Raw genomic sequence first — 22,952 nt, 5'->3', positions numbered from 1 at the left:
AGTTAGCCCTAATTGAAGATGGTTTGATGACAATGAATACAAGTAATCAAAATGTAGTTTACAAGGCATGCGTTTCTTACGCTCATTTGATACTTCCGGTTTATTGTAAGGCTACTTTAATAAGTCAGAATTGTACAGTAGTATGACACTCGTGGCATAAAAAAAAACTACTTCCCTCGAATATAGAATTTACTATAGAAGCTGTGTGCTTCATATCCAGATAAATACTATCAAAATGTTTCAATTCAAAGGATAATTGACTTTACCCTTACAGATTCGGTTTTTAAAAGAGCAAAAGTACCCAGCTACATCTGATCGGATTTCACTCGTTTGACTAGATATTTCATGTTTGTAATAAAATGATTAACAAATACCTAACTTCAAAGTCCTTTCAAAAAAGAGGGAGGTCAATAGACCTGCCAAAATCGAACGCTAAAGACTCATCAGTTACGTTCGAATAAAATAAATGATAAAAAGCTAAAGAAAGTATCAATTTGAAGACCATTGAGAACCCAAAATCCTAAAAGTTTTGCCAAATGTTGTAATGAATAACAACATCTGTAATAATTTTTCATGATGTATAATTAATACCATGGTTCAATTTCTTAATGCACAAACAGGTCACACCAATTACATATAAGCTGTGTCGTATGCCAATCAACATAATGCAAATGAATGTCAATACATCTGTTAACCTACTATGAGTTAAAAAAATAAGAACTTCATGAAAGCATGAAAAAAGACCACAGTACATCTTTTATTTTTGATATAAATGTTCCAAAATCAATCAAAGTCCTTTACATGTATATGCATACGTGAACTTGCATAATTATGGTCAATTTTTATCCGACACAGCCCATATCTTAATTGTAAATTTCACATATCTTCATTCAATATATAAATAATACAGTACTATTATATTAAAATTTATCAATTGTCTAATAAAAAACCAGCACCAACTCAATCTGTAGGTAACTTATTTGTTAATTAAAAGTCAGGTCAGTTTAAGGGCTGATGAAACACGGTAAATATATGGACACTCAAATGTTTTGGTACAGCAACCACTTTTTTATATTATGATAATTCCTTTTGCGCCATTTGTTTCTGCTGTTCGATAGTTCTACCCCTGGCTTATGATTTAATTTCATCATCGTCGGGGAATCTTTAATTAAGTACGCAAACTGCAAAATAAAGGTGAATATGAACAGTCACTGTAGCCGGAATAAAATATATCAAATAGGTATGGAACAAAATTATTGTAGGCCTAAAATGTAAAAACAGAGAACAAACATCTCAACAGAACAACACAAACACTTACTTTGATATTCTTATTTTTACGAATTTTAATTCAGAATTAAGATAGGAATTACATTCATACAAAAATAAAAAATAATGGGTAAATTTGTAGAATAGAGAGAAAAAGGATGTCAAATTTAAAGTATTGTAAAACAAATAATATTGACAGTTTACCTTCTTTATTTCCTCGGCTGTCCTCGTCATATCGTATATACCCGACAACAATTTATCTTGCTCTTTTGCGCTCTTAACCAGTCTGAAATAGAAGCAAGTATACTTTTATAAAACAAAGATTTAGATATGTTATGTAGCTGCTAATTCGACTGGTACCAAATGAAGTAGAATTTAACCATTGCCGTGAGTTCAGCCTATTTTGTCCGTTGAATCTTATTATTTCAAATGTTTACAATGATATCAACATCATGAGGAGTTTGTCTCGGATTATTTGGTATATTTGTAGGTATATGCTAAATTCTAGGTATTAAATAGTATTATTTGAGGAACTAATTGAATAAATTAGATAAAGCAAAATTAAGCAGATTATAAGTTACATGTAAATTGTTAAACTAAGTATCTCCAAACTGCAAGGGAAACTGAAGATTTCATGAGGGAAATATTTGCTCAGTAAGCGCCGATATGTGTCTTCACATGTCTAAATAGTGTCTTATCAAAACATTCATATGTAGCAAGTAATATTTCACTTTATACTGAAAAAAAACATAACTATCCGGAATATAAAGTTACTGAATACAGCAAGTTATTTAATGTTGAATATTTTGAAATGCACTTTCTCAAAAAACAAGACGTAAGATAAAAAAAACTCTGATAAGTTTACCAAGTACAAGAGACTTATTGTCTTGAAAACATTTCCAGTGCCAATATGAGTGAACTAATATAGTTAGCGAATGCATAACCTAAATTGTCAAAAATGTTCAAGATATCTTTTTAAAAGTTATACTTCTAAAACACTGGTTACTTGCTAAAGTGTACATACCTATTAAAAATAACATCCCAATTTCCCTTGATAAATTCTAACGCTTGCAGACGACCGATTTCTGTTGTAGAAATATGTAGAACAGCTTTGACGGCATCTTCCTTTGGTACGTCCTCAGTATGCAAAATATTTCTCAAATACCTAAAGTAAAATAAATTATGATGTAACTGTGTATGAAAATAATATTTTAGCGTATTGTTCTCTCGTGAAAATTCGAGTATGTTTCCGTTTATTTTTTCTCATACGTAAAGATTATAATTTTTGAATATTTGTTTTTCTGAAAAAAAAAGCAATATACTGTGGATTCATTTATTTTCGTGGGTATCAATTTTCGTGGATAGAGAAAAAAAGACGTTTCGTGGTATACGTAAATTCGTGGATCGCTGATTACAAAAAAAAAAAAAAAATCAGATACGTAATTCGTGGATTTCTTTTTGATTTATGAGATCATATAACCTCCTTGGTTTGATCAATAATAAAACAAACAAAAAAGAAGGAATTCATTGAAAAAGTTTTGAATTGTCAAAATCCTCGCTTGGTAATTTTAGGTTAAAGTGTTCATTGTAAACTTCTATTACAATAATGGACAAAGACAACTAATTATTTGTTTGTTTTACAATTTATAAATGCTTGTCGGAATTCTATAAGGCAATCAAAACTTTATGATTGAAAGCTCATTTCCCTAATCACGATATAATAAACAGTCATATAAGTAAAAGGTGTGAAAATAAATGTTCCTGTCATAAACAATATTTCCTACGGGCAATATCCCCGTACTTAATCATAATGATTTTCAATCACTAGTAAACCAAACTATGACACGGTAATTAACAACTTGCAGTTATTTTCCATGAACAGTTTTAATCAATTTTAAAAAGTAAATTATGCTGATATTCGATATATTTATTATTGATTTAATTAAAATACTTGTATCTTCTTTCAATAAAAAACACGTGTTATGTTACAATGTTTAACGCTAGTCAACACTATACTAGAACTGCATAACATAACCGAAAATAAACATCCGACTCCATACACATTTATCGGGATTATTCTTCGTTGAATTCTTAAATTCGTGGTTCGCTGTGACCCACGAAACCCACGAAAATTGGTATACCACGAATAAAAATAAATCCACAGTATCCTAGTGTTCGAGTTTCAAGTGGTAATTTTAGCTAACTATAAACCCAGATTCAATCCACCATTTTTCTGCGTAGCTAAATACATGTAACAAATCAGGAATATCGATCGTTATCCAAACGTTTGATGTGTAAGCGCTTTTGATTTGGTACCATTCAGAGATGTGGCTTCCAGTAAATTCAGTACTGCTTTTCACACAATTTAGTATGTTGTTATTTGGTACATGTAAATACCAACAACTGAACAGTCTGTATTTAGCCTTAAGCGATCTTTATATATGGCTGCAAGGAATTGTCTTAAGAGTACTCAATTTACCGCAGTGGTGGAGAGGTTCTCGCTCTTTTAGAGTTCGTATGATGATTCGCTCAGATTTATTCTTTTTTTTTGCCATGACCAATATTGAATAATTACTTCTCAATCGATGCATGCGATTTTTTCATCGGTTAACTAATATGTGCTTATTTTAAACAATTATTTTAAATTCTTCTTATATCTAACTGTTGCAGGATTTCCCTTTGACCTTCTTTAAATTGGCACGTAAATTATTTGTAAGTAACACTTTGCGATTAGATGAAATAGGGTTTGAGCTGTTGATTCTGTCATTCAACAGTTTTCTCTTTTGATATAATTGTTTTTCCTGTTTGTGTTATTAAACGAAAATTTAAAATGAAGATTTAATATTTGTAACATACTAGATAATTAACGCACTTCAAAGTTCAAAGGAAAAAACAATTTTGTTTATGCATGAATTACCTTTGTATAATCTTTACATCTTTACTGCAAGACAAGGCGTCACGAAGTGTAGACCTTTCGGATGAAAGATCCGATGCTTTATACTTTCTTTCTAGAAGTTCATATTCTTTAAGACCACCATGTCTGATAGCTGTACAAAGAACAGTTCTACGTAGATTGACGTCGATTCTGTAAAATAAGTTACAAAGAAAAAAACTGCAACATTCATGTGTATGGCAACAACGAGCCTATAGTTTACTCCGTACTTTTGAGTTAAATCTTAAATCGTATTACGATATAACTTACATATTGCATTATTCTAAGTAATCCGCTCCCCAGTGATCACATCCTTAACCCCTGACTGCTATGTTTGGAATAACATTAAATTAACCCTCAACAGACTCAGTTATATATCTATGGTTATTGTTCTAAGAACTTACGGATTTTCGACTGGATTGTCCATATACTTTTTAAAGATATCTGTACAGTTTTGAATACATTCCTCGCTCTCATAGGCACATGCTATATTAACAATCCCACGTCGTGTTATTCTAGAAATAAGAAAAAACAAATTGATTGACGTTAACTATGCATGTCCCCTTTATTAAACGACAACCTTTCTTGTCAAGTCGCTCCAATCATCATTGGCAAAAAATGGGGAATTGAGGGTATAATAATAAAGAAAAGAACAAAATATAGGCCCAACAAATAAAGAAAATTGAACATATATTTATCAATCCAAATAAACTATGAAAAGGTTTCATCCAGACAAATGATAAAAGTATGAAAGAAAAAAAAATAGAAAAAAGAATCTATTAAGCCTGTTGTACATTTTTACTAATGACCATTTTTTTAATCAAGAAGAAAGGGTAACAACTAAAAGAGTAAATGCCAACTTCAACAATGTTTACATATTCAGAAAGTTTACAATGTAGCCTACTGATCAATTTTTCATTTTAAGGTTTTCTATATGTACTTACATTTCAATATAGTATTCTTTTAAATATATAAAGCAAAATCTTGAACAAACATAGTAAAAGAGGAACGAAAGATACCAAAAAATAGACTTTAAAGGGCAATATTCCCAAAAACAAGTCGATCGAAGATGTCAGCCAAGATTTCGTGACTGCAGATCTCTTTTTGCTGATCACTTTTGTTATGAGAAATTTCTTTCTTCTAACGAATTCTTTTTTGGTCATTTCTATCCCTATCTATGATAATTTTCAAAATAATAGGCACACATGAAACAAAATGGCAAAATTTGACATTGAAGGGTTATAACTCTTTTAAAAAGTTATCAAACAATTTTGACATTAATGGACACAAAAATTAACACGACGAATGCTTAATAAATAATGATTAACGATTTACAATACCAACCAAGGAAACCTACGAAGGGCTACAAGCAAAAACCAGATATTATAGAGTAGCGTTGCATCAAATAGGGACGAAAGATACCAGAGGGACAGTCATACTCATAGAATGAAAATAAACTGACAACGCCATGGCTAAAAATAAACAAACAGACAAACAATAGTACAGAGGACACAACATAGAAAACTAAAGACTAAGCAACACGAACACCACTAAAAACCTCATAAAATGCGAATCGAGTACTTCATTAAATGTAATCAATATTTCCTTTCTTTTATGTTGATCTTATTTCTATTAAATTTCTTATTATATATTTACGTTTCTGTATGGCCGGCACCAGTATTATCCATTCCATACATATTGAATTGCTTCGATAACATTCTCTTCACAACTTTCTACAACAAAACTATGAATTAAAACTAGATCATATTGAAAATTTAACATCTTCTCCAAAGTTTATATTCTGGAAGCATGTTTTATAGTAATATACAGTCATCGAACTTGTAATACTTAATCTATTAAAGATCATCATAGTTGTGCATTTGGTTTTCTGTGAATTGTATTGTTCTTAATATTTCTGGTAATTTCATCTAAGACTTGGCTCCTTTATACTCTTTGGGAAACAGAACCATAATTTTAATGTATAAAAGAGGGACCAAAGATACCAAAGGAACATACAAACTCAATAGGAACCTGATTTTCAGTGGTTGTCGTCTGTTGATGTGGTTCATCGTTTCTCGATTTTTTTTAATATAAATTAGACATTTCTGTTTGATTTGTTTTACACTAGTAATTTTTGGGCCCCGTTGTAGCTTGCTGTTCGGTGTGAGTCACGGTTCCGTGTTGAAGACCATACTTTGACCTATAATGGTTTTACTTTTACAAATTGTGACTTAGATAGAGAGTTGTCTCATTGGCACTCATACCACATCTTCTTATACATGTATCTATCAAAGTTGATAAAATTATTTCCTATGCGCACCAGTTGTACCGATAGCCAAGTTGTACCCGTTTGGTTTTGAATGATAGTTCATTGAGAGACTCGAAAACTATCCTATCATCTGATAAAATAATAATAATAATAACGCTGATGATATGTTGCTCATACTATAGAATTTCCTTGATAAAAGTAAATAAGACCAGAATAGAACAGATAGACCCATTTTATATAGAAACATAATTGTTTATTACATTAAATTCATTTCACATAAGTTTCAATGGTATATACGGCATCGGACGCATATAATTAATAACTTGGCGCTTTCATATTTTTTATAATGTTTGGTAATCTTACTCGATAAACATCAATATTAACCTTGATGATATGTGTTGTTTGCATTGTCAAATATTGTCAAGGTAGCATGAAATGGTTTACATGAATGAGATTAAATAAGTTGCTTATTTTCTCTTCTAAATTGCTTCCCATTTATTCAAATTTGGGGTCTTTTATAGGTCATTCAACAGTATAGGATATTTTCTTTCTTGAAAACTTTACACGAACCTATAGTTGATTTTTTAGGTTAACAGTCTTGGTTTTTGAGAGGGTACCTGTTTTATTAGCGACCGTACATCATACTCTTATTTTTGCATTAAAATTACAGCATAACTGTCATTTACTCAACATCCAAATCGAAGACATACCTACATACTTACCGAAAATGTACTGTTAAGATCTGTTTCACTCACGGCTCCCCATAGATAACGTATTTCCATCCATGCAGCTCTTAATGGTATATAGTTATCCTCTTTTACCAGATATTCTAATGTTTGCAATGCAACATAAGTATTCACATCTCCTGATCTTTTAAAAGACAATACACAATTTGAAAAATTAATTAAATCGTACATCTGTTCAAAATTAAAGCAGAGCTAAAAAGCTTCACCATCACCCACGTGTTCGACAATACTCTTTGTTGCATTGTGGAATCCGTCCTTCATCTGTTGTAACATGTGTAAGGCTTCTTCCTATATCCAACAAATCTATATTTTAATTTTTAATGCAATAAATTACCGAATTTATCCCGGACTACCTGTCTTGTGGATGTTTCGTCCCCTAGGGTATAACCAAGCCCAGGAGTCAGCCCTTCTGTGTTGACATGAATATCAATTAATATATGGTCATTTCTATAAATTTCCTATTACAAAACTTTGAATTTTTCCAAAAATTTAAGGATTTTCTTATCCCAAGAATATATTACCTTAGCCATATTTGGCACAACTTTTTGAAATTTTGGGTGCTCAATGCTCTTAAACTTTGTACTTGTTCGGATTTATAACTATTTTGATCCGAGCATCACTGGTACATATTTACGGTAACATTTTTTATGCAACAGATTTGCATGTTGACAATCAAATTGAACAGCAGACAAGTGTCTATGTAAACATTGCTGTGTATCGTTTTGAGCGTATCAATGCGACAAAGTGCGACGTTTACATATAATATAAAAAAATCAATGCGACATAGTTGTGACGTTTACATATCGTAAATCAATGCGACATAGTTGTGACGTTTACATATCGTAAATCAATGCGACATAGTTGTGACGTTTACATATCGTATACAAAAATAAATGCGACATACTTGTGACGTTTACATATCGTATACAAAAATCAATGCGACACAGTTGTGACGTTTACATATCGTAAGCAAAATCTCATGCCACCTATGGAGTCAATCTCGTATTAGTCCCTTATCATTAAATCATTTCGGTCCTTTCTTTTCTTTGCGTAACTTTATATTGACTGATAGATTCAACTCATTGATACAATTCAGTCTCATAATTGACTGAAATATATTTATTTTATATCAGGTAAAAAGTAAAATCACAAAAATACTGAACTCGAAGGAAAATTCAACAAGGAAAGTCCCCAATCAAATGGCAAAATCAAAAGTTCAAACACATCAAACGAATGGATAACAACTGTCCTATTCCTGACTTGGTACAAGCATTTCTTATGTAGAAAATGGTGGATTGAAGCTGGTTTTATAGCTAGCTAAACCACTCACTTGTATGACAGTCGCATCAAATTCCCTTATATTGTCACCGATGCGTCAAAAAAAAAAACAAACAGACATGTAAATGAGCTATAAGATATTGTGATACGGAAGAATAAGTTGGATGACGATTGACATTGTATACTCACTTAGCAAGATTCCATGCATCGTTTATTATCTGTGCCCTATTAATGGGAGGAATAATCTAAAAGTATATACAGGGTACATGTATTTGACTTGGATAAAACAATATTGGTGTTCAAAAGCAAAGAATAAAAATTGATTGAAATATATCCGATATGTCTACGTTCTTTCACCATCCAACTATTATTGAATTTCGCTAATTATGGACCGTTTTATATTTTCCCGAACCGATTAATGATTTGTTTGATAATATAACAGTGGCTCGTTTGATCTTAGTACTTCATTGGTCATCGTTTACTACTAGTGTCAAATGTGGTTGTTTTCTCTTTGTTTGTTATTATGACTCCATGAAAAAGATATACCACACCCGATAAAATGACATTGAAAGAATGCGATGTTTTTGTACGTCACATCGTCTCAAATCATTGAGAAATAGATTTCACCACATATCTCGCACAATCAATACTTCTTGATGCCGTCGGTTACATTTTCAGTAAAAAAAGAAGCAGCGTTGTGAAATCGAACTTGCACCAGCAATCAGTGTTAACATCTCGTTTGCTGGTGCTTTTGATAACCAATTATCTTTAGAGGCAGTGGTGGAATCTATATGTACAATCATTCTAAATTTAATTTTTTCCTTCTGAACTTTCTTGTCCATTCGTTTTTGATGCGTTTTGTTATTTGATTTTGCCATGTGATTATGGACTTTCCGAATTGATTTTCCTCTGAGTTCAGTATTTTTGTGATTTTACTTTTTATCATGTTTATTGTAAATGAAATTTCAGTTTGAAATGGTCATATTGATCTCAACATGATCTGAAAAGGCTGACTTGTCTACTGATGTCAATTCCGTACCATTCAGAAAAAATGCGTGTAGTCGCCTTAATACTATTCAGTAGATTTTCAAACAGTTTTGTATGATGTTAAAATGTACATGTTAATAACGTCTATTGAACAACGATGAAACAGATCTTAATTTGCTGCAAGTGAATTGATTGAACAGTATTAAATATACAGCGGTGGATAAGTCGAAAAAAATACGAAAGACTGAAATTATATGTAACTAGTGTTGGTCGACCTATTAATATCATTACCGTATGGTCTGTTTTGAGTTGCTGGATGAGTTTTATCCAGTTCTCCTCCGGATAATTCACCCTGTAGTAGCCGTTCTGCATTACATTTCCTATGTACCAATCATTGGATGATGACCCACTCATTGCACTAGAGATGGTTACTGAAAAGTTTATGTAATTAATACAGCTATTGTTCGGTGTGAGCCAAGGCTCCGTGTTGAAGGCCGTAAATTGACCTATAATGGTTTACTTTTATAAATTGCTATTTGGATGGAGAGTTGTCTCATTGGCACTCACACCACATCTTCCTATATCTATATAACAGAATACTCGCATATTGTCTTTTCTTAATTCTCATTAGACTGTTGCTTAAAAACTATATGAAAAATATGAACTATCAGTTATTACCATGTTTATAAAAGAATCATTCTCCATAGATTTAGAACGTCTAAAGTGCTTTTCTGAATTTTTGTCCGAGCCAAGCCTATATGCAAAGTGAGGATCGCCACACATAAAAGATACATTTTCTTTTATCATATTCAATATTATTAAACAAAAGTGTCGTAGTTGCAATCAGACAACACAGATTCTAATATAGTTTGACATATAGATTGACACAGTACAACAGGTACATGCCATACTGTATACTGAATGTATGAGAATGCAAAGTCATATTTAAACGAATCTATATTGATTAAAAAGAAATGCATATATTATTGCTGAAATGAGGATTTAAATTAGTATTAGTAAATAGAGAATAATTGGGAATATATAGAGAATAAATGATAATGGAGTACTAAAATGTATAGAACGGAAATATAATAGAGGAACATAACCTAAAAATTAAACAATACAAAAATAATGACCACAATGAAATAAGGATCCCCGGATATTATCATGACAGAAATACCTGAAGATTGGAGCCGTTATTCTGACATGCAAAAGGCACTTTCCAAATGCAAGTAATATGTTAAACCACTTAATACATGTTTTTGTGGCGTGCAAACCTATGTTGTCATATAAATATATCTTTAATGCATCTATCTTTGCTGTTATGACAAATTACTCGACCTGCAGCAGTTGTATCCCAAGTAGTCAATTAACTACTAGGGGAATTATCCAGTGAATTCATATTTATAAGTTGTAATTAATTAAGAATTGAATGCTTCTTTTTGTAACTTCATTGGTTTGTAAAAGCGTTGATCGAAGTACATTGTGTATTTTCCGCTTCATTCTAAAAATGTGCGCACGGTCAACGCTTTTTATACCCTATGAAGTTACAAAAGGAAGCATTCAATACTTATAATTACATTTTTAAGCTAGTATCATGAAAACACGATTTTTATCAATTTTTAATTTAATTCACACTTTATTGTCGGACCTCGTGTTATCATGAATGATAAGTTTTATCGTGTAATGCAATTTCTTAAGGAATAACACGTGATGTTAAGTAAGCCAATCAGAATGTAATTATGTTGTTTAACAACTCGTAGTTTTGGACTGAAAAACAAAGGATATGCAGTATCCATCCATGACACAACATCAGTTAATGCACAACAAAAAACACACACCAAAAGCAAATGAACAGTGCTTTTATTGCTGTTCTTCATCTCAAAGTCACAGTGATGCCATGATAACTGAAAAATTACAGTTTTGTCCGCTTTTGTTTCTCCGTATTAGAATTTTATGGTCATTGACCTTAATCGTTTTGGTAAGAATCATTAATCAGTTGTCCTGTTGACTAATGGTATTTCTTTCTTTCTTTTTTTCGGATGAATGTAAAAATATATATTTACCATCTGAATTATGTATATCCATCCAAATTATGTCCTTAGCAGATTGAATAAAACGCAAATTAAGACTTGTAGTAAACGTCACTGGTATAACCCACTTATATCTAAAACAAATAGACAATAGTTATTGTCAACATATATGATCAAAATAAAAAATTGAGTACCCTTGGATGACTTCATCTTCCTCATTCGTTTTTTCTATGGTATTTTTGTAGACTACTGTTTGCGAATAGGTCTTTGTAAGGTGTTTTGCAATGACGTTCTTAGTTTGTCTTCGATTTATGAGTTTGGATATTCTATTTGTAACGTGTGTCTCTCTTTAACATACAAAGTCAATAATGCAAATTGAAATAGAAAGTTACCTAATTTAGCCTTATTTGAAATAGAAAGTTACCTAATTTAGCCTTATGTCCTACCTATCCTGCCAACGCACCAGAACTGGCTTGGTTTTCAAGTCGTGTTATGTTTGTGCTTTGCTTTATTTCACTTACATGATTCCTTCATGTTTTACTTTGTTTTTATTCAAATTTATGTTTCTATACTAAATATGCAGCTATATGTGAATGTAGACGTTTGAATTATTTTCTAAAATTCTCTGATAGCCTTTCTTAAAAAAAGATATATTTTCTTATGGAATGTCTTAACAGCAACAAATTGAAACAACAGCAACAAAATGAAAAGAAGAAGAACCAACAAAGTAGGAGACGAACATTTGTTCCAACGTTGTTCATGTACACATGTATCTTGTTAAGCATATTCTGCAATTTCGGTGGAATTTACCTTTTGACAATGATGTTTACATGGGTAAAAAGGGCATTTTACCACCATTTCTGTAGTTTAGATAACAATAAATGTTGTTTTATCAGCCATGCTCAATTAAGTACAAAATACATAGGATTTAAACATTTGTGCCTATGATAAATAACAAAGAATACTATTTTGGTGCAAAGGGTAAGTTTAGATATATGAGAGTCCGGATGAGGTTTTTTAAATTTCTTGATTGTGTCATTTTTCTATATTGCTTTATTTATTTGTCCCATTTAATCCTTTATGTATACTTCAGCGCACCATAATTTTCTATTTTCTATTTTCTGTCTAATTTTTCTCTTTTCTTTATATTTGTAGTCACTGTTCTGACCTTTTCCCCATTATTCTCTATTATATATATATTTCAGCACCCTATTACGCTTTATTTTCTTGTTTTTCTTTTGTCTTTTTTTAATATCTTTTTTAAAGCAAAAATTACACCCATAGATAGGCAAGAGGCATGACAATTACATGTAATAACAACAATATAATGATGACATTAAAATTTACATAAAAAACTATTCTTCATATTTATTATTCTATTTTGCTATGCTATTTTCTAATTCTCTATTCTGTTAACCCTATCTAGACCCTCATATACCATTGAATAATACATACCCAAAGGAAGATTTGTATATGTCTGGATCAATGGCTTCTTTATCCAACAGATATCTTGATTGCGTTAGTACAAGTTTATCACTATCCCGTTTAATGAACACAGTTGGATAGTTCATTTGCATCACCCATGTATCCATTATGTGTTTTATGTTCTGAATGAATTTTGGATTTCTGTCAATTTTACTTTGCTATAAAAATAAATTTTAAAATAGCATGTAAACTTCTTGTAAGTGAGAAGTTTTTTTCAATGACTGCGTGTATATGTTTATGGTGTCATCCACCGGTTTACAAAAAGGTAAACAAACACATTTTTGTGTGGGGGCAGCTGGACCCCGCCTCCGGGTGCTAAATTTTCTCGGTGTTTCTGTTCTTTTGTAGGGTTGTTGTCTCCTTGACACTTTCCTTTTTTCCATTCTCAATTTAATACTATGGTTTAAAATGAAATGTAATTAAACTTTATCTTGTTTCTCGAAGGATGGAAGAAATTTCATGAATTTGCATTTCACTTTTGAAAAAAATATCGAATATTTTGCATCTTGTCTTAACCCCTTCAAAGTTGGTAACCTTTGCACTTATCATATTTTTAAAGAGAGGTGTCATAGGTAAGGGAAGTTCAAAAGCCGTCAGTAAAATATGGCAATGAAAGGACTTTTAAAGCAGTGCGTTTATGATGAGTTAGATAAGGTAAAGACATGTGTTTTAATAGACATACATTGTTCACTAATTTTATAGTAACACCTAACCACTCGGATATATAAAACCTATTAATCTTCGTTATTAAATTCGATAACGACTTTACACACCAACAAACACACAGACATTAATGCAATAAATAAACTTACATTTCCTAATGAATACCACAGATCATCATGTGAAGTAACGCCATATAGATGGTTCTTCAGGTAACGCTAAAGAGAAAACAAATACTGGAACAATAATCAATCTATTTATAAAACTGCTCACAACTTGGATAGATGAATGGCTGTCTAACATCAAATAGCACATCAACTGCATATGCAGGACGAGAGCATGTTAATTCGTTATAAATATGAATTGTGCTATGCACCGGACACGCTTAACCGCTGATTTTTAAAGTGCTATCTCAAAAGGTTACCGTCTGTAGGATGTCATGTTACAATACCTTTTCTGGACATATTATTATGACTTCAAGCTGTTCCTTATCAATGCCGCATATCAAACGGAGAAGCAGCAAAGGCCGGGATTCAAGCACACGAGTTCCAGTCCTCGAAGTAAACAACCTACCATGAGACCACCAATATAGATCTCACAACATGTAGATGACATGTAAAGTAAGAAAGTGACTCAGAAATTATTGAAATTGAAATTGATAAAAAAAAGTCAAGTGGGGAAAATGTTTGTCATTTTAAACAATACATCGGTTTGAATATTTTTAGGTCGATAGATGTCATTTCACCAAACAGACATTTATTGTGACTGTTGTAAGTTGTTGCTTTTTGTAAGTTTACAACTATAGATTATACTGTGAAAAGTAAAATAACTAAAATACCGAACGCCAAGGGAAATTCAAAATGAAAAGTGTTTTAAAAAATGACTCAAACAATTTACATGAATGTTTTTAATTGATATATAGCAGTTAGACAAACACTCATTTGGATAATTGAGAAGCTGATTTTTTTTAGCTTATACTATGTGCTGAATTAAAACGTAAAGCTTATTTTCAAAGAGCATACTTCTTTAAATATTCTTAATTATGTATAGAGGCTTATAACATTTAGACTAAAAGAAATATATGTGAATGTTTTAATGATATTATTTGAGCCATCTTATTTCATAAACATGTTAAAGGTTTAAACAAATTTTGATAATAACTAGGAGTTCAAACTCTTTGATTCTGCTGTCAAATTTTACCAAGGGAAAAATCTGTTTATCAGTTTGTCAGTAATATCATATTCCACATTGTAGCTGTGGTTTCAGGCTCATTTCTTTCAGGGTTACTGTTTTTGAAAAAAAACAGGTATTTTTTAGGAAAAATTCTCATATTTGATCCAAGCTGAGAATCCAGATCCCATTCAAAGCTCTCGTTCCATGCCTGGCTTTGGCTTGATCGTTTGTCATTTTTGTTTATGCGCCCTTTCCTTTTTCATAAGCTTTAACTTTCAAATATTTTGGTCTGTAGTATAACTAGACAGACAGTGATTGTGGAATTGTGCATCTGTTGCAAAAGAAATTGGTACCTTATATGTTGTTTAACTCAATAATAAATCATCCATCATAACTCTTAAAGATGTTTTGAAGATAGTCATTGTCTTGATATAAATGCCTTTTCGCGAGTTCATATAATTTCCTCAGTTTTTGTTTTGTTTTTGTTTGCATTTCCCTTGGTTGAACGTTTACCTCAGTTCATGAAAAGTTATGATAAATTCTGTACGTACCTGTAGTCCTCGTTTAAATGTTTGTTCTCCTAGAAAGAACCTCATCATACGAATTATAGAGGCACCCTGAAGGAAGGTAAAATATGTCTGAGAAAATTGTCATATCATTGATCAAACAATACAAGAAATACTATATGTGATGTTTTTTTGAAGTTTAGAAGTACTGTAGATTTATGACCTTCATCTGAATGAATAATGGGATATATATATATCACATAAAATATCATTTTGATTAAAATGGATCAATAGAAAGTTGCGTTTTTTTTGTGTCAAATGTGGAGCAGAATCATATCATTTTGAATACATGTCAAGCTTTTTCGGGGTTGTTTTGCTCGATTATGTTTTACATAGTAGTGTTATGTATATTAGTTTTGTATTTGGTTGTTGGTTGTTTTTCTTAAACTCATGATTGTCGACACATGGTATCTTCTACCTGCATTGAAAGATATCATAAGGTATCAGGAAGGGTCTTTGATGATACAATTACTTAGTTACACTTAGTCTTACTTCGAGTTAAAAGATACATCAACAACCTAATTTTAAATCTTGCATATGACATACCTCTTTATCAAAATATGATAATGATTAGCTTGCATTTGGTTTACGGTTAGAACCAATAGACTTTTTTCGTAATAGCGAATTCCAATTCCGAACATTATATCCTTTAGACAGGTAACCTACTCTTTGGTAGGACATCCTGGTACTTGGTCAAGTATGAGAAACTTAAAGATGTAAAATTTAGTTTGATATCGGTACACTGTTACTGTTTTTGTTTTCTATACACGATCAAGTCATTGGAAAACAGTAACCTTTCCCCAAGAATTGCACCGATTATATGTTTGATTTTACTTCATTTGGTTACCTCTACCTGACCGATTACCAGGATGCCCAACCACAAAGTAGGTAACCTGTCGAAAAATTATATTTTTAGTTATCCGGCGTCAAAAGTTGGTTCAATAAAAATAGTCTATATAGTTCTGATACCTTCAGTCAAATATTATATATAAACCTTGCTATAGGTAATAGTATCAAACATATTCTCGATCCGTTTATTTTCCGATACATTTACAAAGACAGGATGTATGGACACCAGACTATCCATGGTCATAGCTCCGTGAATTGTAGGAGTGAAAAACTCTAGCTGAAAATTAATTAAAAAAAGTATATATTATATGAGAGGATCGGAATGGGGTTGACGGAATGAAAATAACAATATCAATTTCTTTGAAAAATCAGATACAACAGTTACAGTTTGATTTTAAATAACTAAACCTTTTAAGTGCCGGGTGTAAATTACAGGATAAAAACAACATATATGTACTGTGTCGGAAACGAGCTGTGAGTAACGCCTTTCGTCCCGTTTCCAAATCTCCAACAAATAATTTTGATTATTTTTGACAATGTATATATATATATTGTATATGTATGTACTACATGTATATTAAAGTCAGGGTGGACAAGATTAACATCAATGTACTCAAAAAGCTACAAATTATAAATTTTATCCCTGATAAATTTGTTAAAAACAGGTAATTGTGTACGTACTATGTTCCAGTCTGGGTGAACATGATCTACACCAAGGTGTTGAAAATAACTAGCCAATCCTTCATTTAGCCAGATATCTCCCCACCATACTGGGGTTACTAAATTACCAAACCACTGAAAAATATTATAATTAGCAATTTTATCTAAATGATTTAAACATACAATTTATTAAGTTACATGAGTACTAGAATATGTAAATTATAATTATGTTCTTTTTTGTAATCGATCATATGAAACCTCAAATTAAAAAAAAAATGCATATGTTCTTTATAACTAAATTGATAGTTTGCATTATAAAACTTATGTAAATATACTTTTTCCTGAAGAAAATTCTCTAATTTGTTCATATTTAGAAGAAGTTTACTTGACTTGAATTGAAGCAATTCACCGATATATTTTCCGTATGCAAAGTGACCTCAGCGTGACCCTCTCGTAAAAATCCGTTGATCGCAATACGCATTGATATGTCCTTAAATAAATAATTATCTGACTGTACATGTTAAACACGTGCTCAATATCCACGTTTAGTTGTTGATTGTTTACTATAATGTGTCAATCGGTAAACTTCGGCTTCTAAACGCGACATTTAAGTAGCTGCCACAATTTCACTTCATAACAGACAAATGACGGTATGGTTGCGTAAAAAATTATAAAAACGTGCAAAGATACTACAAGGCCGACACTCGGCTAACCGAGAGATTGGTCGGTTAATCTATATTGAGTATGCGACTATATGGGCGATTGGTCTGTTAAACGGGTTGGTTATACGTCTGTTAAGAGTAAAACGCTTAATTTAATGTTAAACTCTATTAAATATACAGATTTTTGGCATGTTATAAGAACCAAATCAAAAAAAGAAAAGTGTCTGACAAAATGATATCTATCATAGAACATTTTGCATTTGTAAAAACATTTCTTAGTCTGCGCAGTTTTCAGTAAAACTAAAAGGCGTCGCACAAGTATGTAGTATTTATGCTTATACGCATAGCAATTTTTTGAATAAAAGGCGAAACAAACAAATTTAGATATCATTTAAAGGACAAAAAATAGTACTGTGGTTCTAAAAAATAAATTGACATTAGTAAATATTTCATAATTGTAAAATAACGTGAATAATACCACGTTTTAGTGAAAATTATTGGAATAAAGTCTGTTAATGGGTTGGACAATTGAAATTGTGTCAGTTAAGAGTTATTTAGCCACGACAAATTTAAGAATGAGATGATCCTGAGTAAACACAAATGACAATACGGTGCCACAGTATCCTAGAAAGAGCATTTCTATTTTGACTTTCTTTGCATTTTATTGAAGGGTGTGTCACTTCAATATAGCGTGATATGTATTGGCCTCTGGAATATGCATGAATTTTTTATTGACGTTTTCAATCAGCCTTAAGTTTTGTGTCTGTTTGAAGTAGCACGTTCTCAATTCCGACTGAAAGTATCTTTCTAATACAACACAGGGTACATATAACGTGTTCTTGTTCACATATGAACATGATATTTGTCACTGGACGTTAAACCCTAATTCGTCAGCATCATCCAATTGGTTCTTTTCTTCTATTACTTAATCATATGTTGTTTACAAATCACTCTAAAGAAGTAAACGGAAAGGAGCGAATGCAGCTACATTTGGTTATTTTAAGTTTCAATTAATTTTATTCCGTTTAGTTCCTTTCTACATAAGTGCAGAGGAGAACTACAGTTGTCTATGGTGGCCGGTGAAGTCCATTTCGCGTTTTCGCGATTTCGCCTTTTTATATTCTATAGGGCAAAAACGCGAAATAGCGAAAAGGCGAAATCGGAAAGTCTAAAACGCGAAAACGCGAAAACGCGAAAACGAGAAATCGGTTTCGCATTTTCGCGTTTTCGACTTCGCAATTTCGCGTTTCCGCCATATAGAATATGTAAGGCGAAAACGCTAAAGCGCTAAAACGCAAAATGGCATTAACCTGCCACAATTGTTGTCCGCATGTAAACTTTTAGAATTTGTCACCAATATATGTACATCGCAATCCGTTACTGTTTCAACAGCCATCGGTGTTTCATGTGTGTATTCTTAAACAAGTATTATTTTTCTCTCGTTTTTAGCAATGTATCACTCTCTACTGTCCTTATATATTATTCTATATTCTGCGTTTCCATCCACATTCTCGTGTATACCATGAGGGTCCGGATTTGGGGTTTTGTTGATTTCTGTACTCTTTAAATTGTTATGTCATTTTTTTCTACATTTTGTTTATTTTACTCATTATTCTTTCTTTCTTTTCATATTTTGTCATCCCAATATATTTTACTTACTGATGTTTAGTTACATTACGACGTTTATCTCTGATTTATATATATTGGTTACCAATGTAGATGACAAATTTGTGTCATGCATGAAAATTAAGCAGAATCAACATGATATATGCGATCATTCTTGGATGAAATTAATATTACTTTAATATTACACTTTTTGAAACCATTTTTATCAATTTTCAATTTCATGTGTTGTTTCCGTATATGCTATGTTTCATTGCTCATGTGGTGTTTCCGTATATTTTAGCCGCTCGTCTTGAGCCTACTCATTTGATCCGATAACACCCAATATAGCAATAAAATTATACTTTTATTGCCATTCATAACTCTTAACAGACCAATTAACAGACCGAGTTTTATACATCCGACCCATTAACAGACCAGGTTTTAAATAAAGATTGATTTATGTCACCAAAATACAGATTTTCGTGTAGATTTTTCACACAATGATATCAATATGGTTAACAAACATAATGCCGTTCTTTTTTCGATGTTTAAATTTAACCAATGTGTCATTTTGTGTACATTTTATGTGTGTAAAATGTGTATAAATTTATTGATGAGTAACCCGCCTTTTCATTTTATAAATCGTACATCGAAGCTAGAAAAATAATAATTACACCACTGAATTCAGTACATTGAATTGTTTTGTTAGACATGAATACTTTTTATGATGAAAATATATTTAGAAAGTTATACTATGAAACATGCTGAATGATTTTCTCGATAACACCTGATTAACAGACTTTAGCCAACCCGATGAACAGACCAACCGCCGATATAGCCGCATACTCAATTTAAATTAACCGACCAATCTCTCGGTTAGCCGAGTGTCGGCCGTGTACTAAGTTTATGATATATACATGCATTGGTTCAAGAATTGGATAAGCATTATTTTTCACCGGTCACTCGTTTTCTATGACTTTAAAATAAATTTTAATAATTGTTACGTTCATATAAACGTGAAATAGTTTGTCAATATTTGTCTTATAATCTGGATCGTTTGAAATTATAATGTACATTATCAATATATGACACACAAAACAAATCTTCATTATTTTATTTTCTAACTTTATAATAAAGATATTGAGGTTTTTATCGACATAATCATCTTACATACATTTTATATAATAATATGTAAGTTGGTTTCTTGGTACTCGGTCTTTAATTTTCTATGTTGTATGTTGTGTGCGGTTGTTTGTCATTTTTCTTTTTTTAAATAGGTTTGTCATTTTGTTTCAAGTTACATCTGTATGAACTTAATTCTTTATAGAATTTAATAGCAATGTTAATTCGTTTATCTATTAAGTCTTTGACTTTAATCATTAAGAACTAGATATCATCTCTTGTCTGTTGTAAAACGTAGGATGAATGCTTGGTTTAGTGTCAGATATCGTCTCTTGTCTGTTGTAAAACGTATGAGGAATGCTTGGTTTAGTGTCAGACATTATCTCTTGGCTGTTGTAAAGCGTATGATGCATGCTTGGTATAGTGTCAGACATGATCTCTTGTCTTTCGTAAAACGTATGATGAATGCTTGGTTTGTGTCAGACATTATCTCCTGTCTGTTGTTAAACGTATGATGCATGCTTGGTTTAGTGTCAGATATCATCTCTTATCTGTTGTAAAACGTATGAGGAATGCTTGGTTTAGTGTCAGACATTATCTCTCGTCTGTTGTAAAGCGTATGATGAATGCTTGGTTAAGTGTCATACATTATCTCTTGTATGTTGTTAAACGTATGATGCATGCTTGGTTAAGTGTCAGACATTATCTCTTGTTCGTTGTAAAACGTATGATGCATGCTTGGTTTAGTGTCAGACATTATCTCTTGTCCGTTGTAAAACGTATGATGCATGCTTGGTTTAGTGTCAGACATTATCTCTTGTCTGTTGTAAAACGTATGATGAATGCTTGGTTAAGTGTAAGACATTATCCCTTGTCTGTTGTTAAACGTATGATGCATGCTTGGTTTAGTGTCAGACATTATCTCTTGTCTGTTGTAAAGCGTATGATGCATGTTTGGTATAGTGTCAGACATTATCTCTTGTCTTTCGTAAAACGTAGGATGAAAGCTTGGTTTCGTGTCGGACATTATCTCCTGTCTGTTGTTAAACGTATGATGCATGCTTGGTTTAGTGTCAGACATTATCTCTTGTTCGTTGTAAAACGTATGATGCATGCTTGGTTTAATGTCAGACATTATCTCTTGTCTGTTGTAAAACGTATGAGGAATGCTTGGTTTAGTGTCAGACATTATCTCTCGTCTGTTGTAAAGCGTATGATGAATGCTTGGTTTATTGTCAGACATTATATCTTTTCTGTTGTAAAACGTATGATGAATGCTTGGTTTAGTTTCAGAAATTATCTCTTGTCTGTTGTAAAACGTATGATGCATGCTTGGTTTAGTGTCAGACATTATCTCTTGTCTGTTGTAAAACGTATGATGAATACTTGGCTTAGTGTCAGATACCATATCCTGTCTGTTGTAAAACGTATGATGAATGCTTGGTTTAGTGTCATACATTATCTCTTGTCTGTTGTAAAACGTACGATGAATGCTTGGTTTAGTGTCAGATATCATCTCTTGTCTGTTGTAAAACGTATGATGAATGCTTGGTTTAGTGTCAGACATTATCTCTTGTCTGTTGTAAAACGTACGATGAATGCTTTGGTTTAGTGTCAGATATCATATCTTGTCTGTTGTAAAACGTATGATGAATGCTTGGTTTAGTGTCAGATATCATATCTTGTCTGTTGTAAAACGTATGATGAATGTTTGGTTTAGTGTCAGATATCATCTCTTATCTGTTGTAAAACGTATGAGGAATGCTTGGTTTAGTGTCAAACATTATCTCTTGTCCGTTGTAAAACGTATGATGCATGCTTGGTTTAGAGTCAGACATTATCTCTTGTCCGTTGTAAAACGTATGATGCATGCTTGGTTTAGTGTCAGACATTATCTCTTGTCTGTTGTAAAACGTATGATGAATGCTTGGTTAGGTGTCAGACATTATCTCTTATCTGTTGTTAAACGTATGATGCATGCTTGGTTTAGTGTAAGACATTATCTCTTGTCTGTTGTAAAGCGTATGCTGCATGCTTGGTATAGTGTCAGACATTATCTCTTGTCTTTCGTAAAACGTAGGATGAAAGCTTGGTTTAGTGTCGGACATTATCTCCTGTCTGTTGTTAAACGTATGATGCATGCTTGGTTTAGTGTCAGACATTATCTCTGGTTCGTTGTAAAACGTATGATGCATGCTTGGTTTAGTGTCAGACATTATCTCTTGTCTGTTGTAAAACGTATGAGGAATGCTTGGTTTAGTGTCAGACATTATCTCTCGTCTGTTGTAAAGCGTATGATGAATGCTTGGTTTATTGTCAGACATTATATCTTGTCTGTTGTAAAACGTATGATGAATGCTTGGTTTAGTTTCAGAAATTATCATTTGTCTGTTGTAAAACGTATGATGCATGCTTGGTTTATTGTCAGACATTATCTCTTGTCTGTTGTAAAACGTATGATGAATGCTTGGCTTAGTGTCAGATACCATATCTTGTCTGTTGTAAAACATATGATGAATGCTTGGTTTAGTGTCATACATTATCTCTTGTCTGTTGTAAAACGTACGATGAATGCTTGGTTTAGTGTCAGATATCATCTCTTGTCTGTTGTAAAACGTATGATGAATGCTTGGTTTAGTGTCAGACATTATCTCTTGTC

General features: G+C 32.0%; 1 protein-coding gene across 1 annotated transcript in view; it reads right to left on the bottom strand.

Annotated features, from left to right (window-relative positions):
• Positions 1 to 564: 564 nt before the first annotated feature.
• Positions 565 to 22,952, bottom strand: part of LOC143051796 (aminopeptidase N-like) — a 46,217-nt gene continuing 23,829 nt past the window's right edge. Inside the window, exons 7-21 of the mRNA XM_076224731.1 lie at positions 16,926 to 17,039; positions 16,390 to 16,521; positions 15,381 to 15,446; positions 13,809 to 13,874; positions 12,967 to 13,154; positions 11,545 to 11,645; positions 9,770 to 9,909; positions 8,681 to 8,736; positions 7,190 to 7,337; positions 5,855 to 5,931; positions 4,603 to 4,713; positions 4,184 to 4,351; positions 2,291 to 2,431; positions 1,471 to 1,552; positions 565 to 1,181 (exon numbers count right to left, since the gene is read on the bottom strand). Of these exons, the coding sequence (XP_076080846.1) occupies positions 1,041 to 1,181; positions 1,471 to 1,552; positions 2,291 to 2,431; positions 4,184 to 4,351; positions 4,603 to 4,713; positions 5,855 to 5,931; positions 7,190 to 7,337; positions 8,681 to 8,736; positions 9,770 to 9,909; positions 11,545 to 11,645; positions 12,967 to 13,154; positions 13,809 to 13,874; positions 15,381 to 15,446; positions 16,390 to 16,521; positions 16,926 to 17,039 (1,731 nt within the window). The 3' untranslated portion in view covers positions 565 to 1,040. The remainder of the gene's footprint in view (positions 1,182 to 1,470; positions 1,553 to 2,290; positions 2,432 to 4,183; positions 4,352 to 4,602; positions 4,714 to 5,854; positions 5,932 to 7,189; positions 7,338 to 8,680; positions 8,737 to 9,769; positions 9,910 to 11,544; positions 11,646 to 12,966; positions 13,155 to 13,808; positions 13,875 to 15,380; positions 15,447 to 16,389; positions 16,522 to 16,925; positions 17,040 to 22,952) is intronic.

This window comes from Mytilus galloprovincialis, chromosome 11, assembly GCF_965363235.1.
Source record: "Mytilus galloprovincialis chromosome 11, xbMytGall1.hap1.1, whole genome shotgun sequence".
Classification (NCBI taxonomy): domain Eukaryota; kingdom Metazoa; phylum Mollusca; class Bivalvia; order Mytilida; family Mytilidae; genus Mytilus; species Mytilus galloprovincialis.
Note: the sequence above shows the minus strand (reverse complement) of the source record. Positions and strands in the feature narration are given on the sequence as shown.